The sequence below is a fragment of the Cannabis sativa genome, chromosome 7, assembly GCF_029168945.1.
Source record: "Cannabis sativa cultivar Pink pepper isolate KNU-18-1 chromosome 7, ASM2916894v1, whole genome shotgun sequence".
Lineage (NCBI taxonomy): Eukaryota > Viridiplantae > Streptophyta > Magnoliopsida > Rosales > Cannabaceae > Cannabis > Cannabis sativa.
The window spans coordinates 5,660,002-5,667,667 of NC_083607.1; the positions used below are offsets into that span (position 1 = coordinate 5,660,002).

The 7,666-nt window shown below is 32.7% G+C and overlaps 1 protein-coding gene across 1 annotated transcript; it reads left to right on the top strand.

The window, feature by feature from the left end:
- The first annotated feature begins 1,372 nt into the window (after nucleotides 1–1,372).
- Nucleotides 1,373–7,336, top strand: LOC115698283 (protein N-terminal and lysine N-methyltransferase efm7). Its single transcript, XM_030625497.2, has 7 exons — nucleotides 1,373–1,518; nucleotides 1,598–1,659; nucleotides 2,180–2,313; nucleotides 5,776–5,921; nucleotides 6,415–6,486; nucleotides 6,613–6,717; nucleotides 6,811–7,336. The coding sequence occupies exons 1-7, from the start codon at nucleotides 1,455–1,457 to the stop codon at nucleotides 6,984–6,986; spliced, it is 759 nt and encodes a 252-aa protein (XP_030481357.1). The 5' UTR covers nucleotides 1,373–1,454; the 3' UTR covers nucleotides 6,987–7,336.
- The last annotated feature ends 330 nt before the right edge of the window (nucleotides 7,337–7,666 follow it).

The following is a 7,666-nucleotide window of genomic DNA, read 5'->3' on the forward strand; positions in this document are numbered from 1 at the left end:
TAGATAATATTTATGTAATTTTTTTTTATTATTATTAGTAAAGTCTAACTAATTATTTTATTATATATATTTTTTAAAAAATAAATATTATAAGAAAAAAAATTATTGTAATTTGTAATTAAATAAAAAATAATTATAAATATATTAATATGTATGAATTTATTTAAATAAATTAGATAACAAATGTCATACTTATTTTGGTAATTGTATATTTAACAACTATTCAATCATCTAGCTTACTAAATACTTATATACAATTTTTCCAATTCACAACTATTTTAAAATTATATTTACCAAACACTCAATATTTTTTTCTCACAGCACAGCTGTGCCAAACTGGCCCTTGGTCTTTCATAATAATTAGCATTAGATAGAAGTGACACTTTTTTTTAACATAGATAGAAGTGACATTTTGTATATAGTTAGTGATATTTTATAATAACTATTTAATTTAAAGGTAAATACTATTTTAGATTTTATATTTTACGAACATTATTAATTGGACCATCTTTTTTGTTAAATGACAAAATAGACCATATATTTTCCAAAATGGTAAAAACAGGACCCTGAACTCAATTTTTAACAATTTTATTTTTTAATATAACTAACTTTAAAACAATTTATAATACGAACAAATATAGAAAATGTAACCAGTTGTATCATAACATCTCTAGATCAGATTATTATTAAGCTTTATTTTGACAAAAAATCAGTTCAGAGTCCTATTTATATAATTTTAGAAAATACAGGATCTATTTTATCATTTAACAAAGCAGAAGGTCAAATTGGTAACTTTTGCAAAACACAGAGTCTATTACCATTAATTTAATTATGTGAAACCAATACAATAATAACATATAACACCTTCCGTTTAGCAGTTTCAAATAATGAAAATTATGTTTTCTAAGGTGGCGTTTGGTAACACTTTTTTTAATCGGTTTTCTATTTTTAAAATTAAAAAATTGAAAATATTTTTTAAAAACATGTTCTATTAAACTGTTTTCACTTTTCAATTTTTTAATTGAGAATCAAAATTTTGAAATAAAAAAAATCAATTTCAATATTTTTTTTAACATTTTTTTCTTAATCAATATTTTAGACTCTAACTAGACCCAAACCCAAATCTCCCCTCCCACGGCCCTGGCGCTGAACCCGACCTCTGACCTGAACCCGAACAGAGACCCGACTTAAATAAAATCAGAAAATAAAAATAAAAATGAACTTTACCGAACATACTTTTATTTTTTATTTTTAAAATTAAAAAATAAAAATAGTTATAGTAAGCATTTTTGTTTTTCAAAAAGAAAATTTTTAAAACAAAATTTTAATTTCTATTTTGTGATTAAAAAATTAAAAAATAAAAATATTATATGAATTAGTATAAAATATTATGTGAGCAGGGTTTTAGTAAGAGATTTTAGCAGAACTGAAGAGAGGGAAGGACTAACTAATCTATGGACATTGCTCTCTTTTCTCCGTCTTCACTTTTCTCTGAAGAAGACGATGTTTCTTCTAATGGTCATCTCTCTCTCTCTCTCTCTCTCTCTCTCTCTCTCTCTCTATGTATGTGCATATTCAAAATTGGTCCTTTTCGCAGGTGAAGAAAAGGAGGAGACCCAGCAAAGCTTTGTGGAGAGAAAACACGAGTTTTCTGGAATGGTGAGGATCTCTCTTTCCTCTTTATAAGATTTAATTTTGATTTTTCTTTGTTACATATTTTTTTCGGTACTAATTTAGAATTTCTTAATAGTTTATGTGAGTAATTATGCTCCTGCAATTTCAAATACTCATTCCAGCAAGACTTCATTGGTTTATTTATTTTACCATTTTTTTTTCTTTTTTAAATGAGTGATTGTATAATTTTGTGTTGCTACCAAAAAGTAAGCAAATTATTGAGAATATAGTATTAAACTTTTTTTTTTTTTGCAAGAGTGCAAAAAATAGCTAAAGATATTTGATTGATATTTTAGGAAGACCTTTGATGTCAATGCTGTTACTATTTTGTTTTTGGATGTATTTTTCATATTAAATAGAGCAGTCACTAAGAAGCATTTTGATTTTCATATTAGGCAGGGATCTTAGTTTTTTTTGTTTTTGTTTTTATTTTTTAAGAAAATGAGGCTTGGTATTTTAAAAGCTCATGTGTTTTGTACTAAGCTTTCTAATTTGGTGTTCCCAGGAGTTGACCATCCGAGAATTTTCATTTCACCAACTGAATGCCAATCTTCTCTGGCCTGGTACATTTGCTTTTGTGGAATGGCTAGTTGAACATCGGTCGTGGATAGAAGGACGGCGTTGCTTGGAACTTGGCAGGTATGTTTATCTCAAGGGAATGCATGCTTGACATTGACAATTTTTAGATGGTACTATAATCAATATTTACTTTTAGGACATGCTTACTAATCTATAATGAGAAGAATAGTAAAGGGAAAAGATTTGAAGGAATGGGAAGGAATTGAAATTTAGTCATTTCTTATGAATTTAACTAATAGTTTATGGCATTCTCCCAATTTTGTGTATCAAATAGGTAAGTAGACACTTGAATGATCAGGAAGGAGACACATTTCTCCATTCCTTACTCCCCCTGCTGTCCACTACTCATCAGTAAACATTGCCTTAGTGTTCCGGTTTACGGGTTTTGGTTATAACTAGCCTTGTCTGTTATCTAGAATACTTTATCTCCTAACACTATGCCAAATAGTTTAGAGAGACCTTCATTCTCAAATATGATAGGAATTCACTAAAGGGTAGGAAATTGATACTGTTATCAGTAGAAGGGTTTATTGGTATTTGTAATTAGGGACGAGCCGGACTAATGGTATGGTTAGTTACATATATAGGGCTTATGAGTGAATTAGGGACCATGGATTTAGTTATTTGTATTGAGCTACTGCTCACTGGGAGAGAACCAAGCTTTCAAAACTTGGTGTTTGGGTCTGTAATGTTTTTCTCTTTAATAGAAAGCTGCTTGTTTTGGCGTGTTACATCTCTGGTTTGTATTAGAATAAGAGTTTGATAAGCCTAAGACTTATCTTGTGTATCACAAAATGATTAAATGAAATACTTAGTCTTTTGTGTACATAGGTTGAATTGTCTTAGTGTTTTAATTCTATTGGTCCAATCATAACCCTAGCTGGCCTAAGTCTTTTTGCTATGTTTATAAATAGAGAGGGAGCAACCTCATTTAGATTAGCTTGGAATGAGAAAAGAGTAAACTCTTTGTGGAGAGACCAATCTTCTCGAAAGATTGGGAATTTAGAGAGACGAGCCTCTTGAAAGCTCGATATTGTAACTTCGTGATTGTTTTTCAAAATAAAGATTATTTGAGAAATTCATACTAGTATTTATTTTAGGAAATAGCAGATAGAATATTTCTACTCTAGGATTATTCTATCAAATTGGTGCAGTGAGTTGCAGACATGGAACCTCGAAAGCAGTCGGAGAAAAGTGATTCCTCCATGGTTTTGGAAGTAGATCGTGAAGCTTTGGAAGTTGACACCTCTGGAATTAAGGAATCTCTTCATGATTCAATACGAGAGATAGTAAAACAACTTCATCAACAGATGCAAGAATCTCTCCAAGAAATGTTACAGCAACAATTCAAGACTTTCTTAGAAATTCAAGAAAAATCAAGAACTGTCCAAGAACCCAAAAAAGATGTTAATGGAGTTGCTGGCAACAAGGAAAAGGAGGAAAACAAGGGCCCAGCGAGCCCCATGGCACCCTAACACAGTGCTGCAATGCTGGAACGATAGTCAGCGGCCATGGGCATCACTCCTATGGCAGGTTTTTGTCTGAATCGGAGCTTAAAGTGGGAATATTTTGATAGGAGCCAGCAAGACTTGCAATTCCGACATGAAAATTGGCTCAAGAAGTTGAAGATGCTGAGTTTTGATGGAGAGAATCCAAACAGATGGATATTACAAGTAGAAAGATTTTTCTCTTGTCATGGATATGACAATGACGAGAAGATTGAGGCTGCTGTCATTTCATTTTCAGGGGATGTTTTACTATGGTATGAATATGAAAATAAAACACGAGAGATATTAAGTTGGGAAAAGATGAAAAAACTGGTGCTGAAGCATTTCAAAAGCACACAAATGGGGTCCCTTTATGACCAATTTCTGGCAGTCAAGCAAGAGGGTTTCGTGGCTGAAAATTATAAAAATTCTATCCAGCTCTTAGCTCCATTTGACAGCGTAGCGCCAGAAGTTCAGTTAGGCACATTTGTTAATGGATTAGTACCATCAGTAACGGCTGAATTAAGGGTACAACGTCCAAGAAATGTGGGTGGAGCAATAGAAATTGCCCTAGAATAGTGAAGAATCATTCAAGAATTGGGAGAAGAAGTGGTAAACACATCTAACGCTCAAGATATGGAGGGGAAAAGGAGCCCAAGAGCGTCTATTAAGGCAAGAACCAGTAACATTCACTCAGAACACAACCATGGTGTTGCCAAAGTGCCACTTACACGAGAATTTCATGGAAATCAGTTTTTCAACGAAAGATCTTTTGAAAGAGGAGAATCAGGAACTCGTTCCAGACACAAGAAGCGATTAAGAGAACTAAAAATGCCAACATTTGACGAGGAAATTTTTGATGGCATGGATAATATCGTCTGTGACGAAAAGAACATTGTTCTAACTGAGCAGATGGTGCTGTCGCTGATGAAAACCGAGCTAGTTGGAGTAGTTTGCAAGGATGGACATCAACAGAACAATAGAGAAGAGACCTCAAAGGCAATTCCGATGGAGTCGATTTAAGAAAAAGCACTTGTTTGTTGCAAGAAAGACACATTTATTCTCTGCCAAAGCAGCACCTACACGATGGACAGCTACCGCCTGAAGAGAAGAAGACGCCACTAGTCATGCTACAACATCTAATAAGATTTTCGACTTTAATCATCTTCGTTGACGAAGAAACTTGTATGAGTGGGGTGCAGAATTCATTAGGAGTCTTCTACATTCAATAGATTTTTGATAGAGGGAAAACCAATAAAAAAGGAAAATACAAACCGATCACCAAGTTCACCAGCAAGACATGAAGTGTTGATCAAGTGACACTTTCTCTTAGATTTTAAAGCAACAGAGGAATATATCTCTACTATTAAAGAACAATTTCCAAGTTTTCACCTTGAGGACAAGGTGAAGGTTCTTGGAGGTATTGATAAGCCTAAAACTTATCTTGTGTATCACAAAATGATTAAATGAAATACTTAGACTCTTATGTACATAGGCTGAATTGTCTTAGTGTTTTAATTCTATTGGTCCAATCGTAACCCTAGGTGGCCTAAGTCTTTTTAAGACAAATGCTATGTTTATAAATAGAGAGGGAGCAACCTCATTTAGATTAGCTTGGAATAAGATAAGAATAGACTCTTTGTGGAGAGACCAATCCTCTCGAAATATTGGGAATTTGGAGAGACGAGCCTCTTGAAAGCTCGATATTATAACTTCGTGACTGTTTTTCAGAATAAAAGATCATTTGAGAAATTCATTAATGGTATTTATTTTGGGAAATAACTGATAGAATATTTCTACTTTAGGATTATTCTATCAGAGTATTTTGTTATGTGCAATTATTTTATTTGTAACTGTCTGTGCCATCCAGTATCCACATTTATAAACTGAATTGTATGAGTTAACCCTTCTGTACCATGTAATTGTTTTTCTGTTAAGCTTGATTCTTTTACAAGATTTATATTTTGCTGGGTACTAAACCTGCCATTTGTGATTTAAGTTTAACAGGGGATATTGATTTATGTATTCATTGTAGTGGCACTGGTGCTTTGGCAATTTTTCTTCGAAAATTGCTTCATCTTGAAATCACAACTTCAGATTATGCTGATCAGGAAATTGAAGACAATATAGCTCATAACTGCAAGGAAAATGGGATAATACCTGCTCTTCCTCATGTTAAACGTGAGCTTTTTTTTCCCTTTTTCAATTTCTTTTTTATGTTCCCTGCCTAATTGTTTGATTTTGCGGTTACCTATATTATTGTCTTCAATTTCATGGGTGTACAAGCTGTGTACTTCGGCTGTTTTCGGATTATTTGGTTTGGTTTCATTTATTCACATGGTTGGTTGCAAACTCTGTTTCCGCATATTAATGATGTCAAGGATCATATTACTATAGAGTACCATTACCTTATATGATCATATTAGAGATCCATGGTGTATTATTACCTTGTGGTTTTGCTTCTAGATTGGCATTTGGTGAAACATATTTTGCATAATCATTAAAAGGGATGCTGTTTTCACTTATTTGGGTCATTCCTATTATACAATATATTTTAGGTTATGATATCTAAGGACGGTACTTGCAAATTGAACTCTTATATTTCTCTCTTTAAATTAGTAATGCATGGAGAAATTTATTACTTCCAGAGCATGACAGTTGCCTAAGTTTGTAGATACATGGGGTGACAGTTTTCCAATTGCTGAGCCGGAGTGGGACCTCATCATCGCTAGCGATATCTTATTGTGTAAGCTTCTACTCTGCCAGCTTCTCTCAGTTGATTGATTTTGCAGACTCAATAATCTGAGGCTAATAAACTATTAAATTTGAGTGATCTGATTTTACTTCTCTTTCTATTGCTGGCTTGTTTTAGATGTAAAACAGTATCCAAACTTGATAAAAACACTCTCCTTTCTCCTCAACTCGTACAAATCCAAAGACGATGGAGTAGTTCATCAAACAAAGAAAGAGGAGAATGGTTGTTATATGCTTGCAAATCTTACAACTTCTTAGTTTGCATAAATTTCACAACTAAACTTAACCCTTTGATGTTTCTTATTATGCCTCTTAGGAATGTGCATAGGATTGCCTAAGCCGGCATTTCTAATGAGTTGGAGGCGCAGAATTGGAAAAGAAGACGAGTCACTCTTCTTCAGTGGCTGCAAGGATGCTGGTCTTGATGTGAAGCATATCGGATCACGAGTCTATTGTATCAAGGTTAGAGAAACAACTACAATTAACATCTAAATAGTAGAGTTTCTTCACATTTTGGATTAGGAGAGGACTTGAAGAAGTGAGTTAAGCTTTTAAGTATAATCTAAGCAAGCATGTGTTGCAATCTCTTTCCTGTTGAGTGTCAAAGACTCAAAGCTGCTTTACAGGTTTATGTAAGTTTTGTAATATCATCCAATCAATAGCTAAGAAAAATGTCTTGCCCTTTTTTATTTTGATTTTGAACTAATCAATAAATTTCAATTTCGATTCTGAAACATTGGTTGAGCATTTCTTGAACAACAAATGGAGTTGTACTTTACCAATCCAATGTTGTAATTTCTTTTTATATACACAGTAATTGAGCTCAGCTGTTGGAGATGCTCTAAGGGTGAGTATATTCTATCATATTTTTTCTTAAGATATTGCGGATTGTAGTAATGATATGTGTACTTAAATATTATAAATGATAACGTGGTATTTTTTTTTTAAAGCAGTGGGTCCTAATATAGATAAATAACATTCATTAAAAAGAGAAAAATAAAAAAAATACACATATCATTACTAATGGGTTAGAGAATGGAATTTTTCTTTTGTGAAAATTGTAGTACCAGTACTAAGTTATGATTATTTATTGACCAAAATTTTCGGCAATTAATTAAATATTTGTCCAATGATGATTAGAGTGAGTTTGAGAGTAGAGATTTTTACGCTAT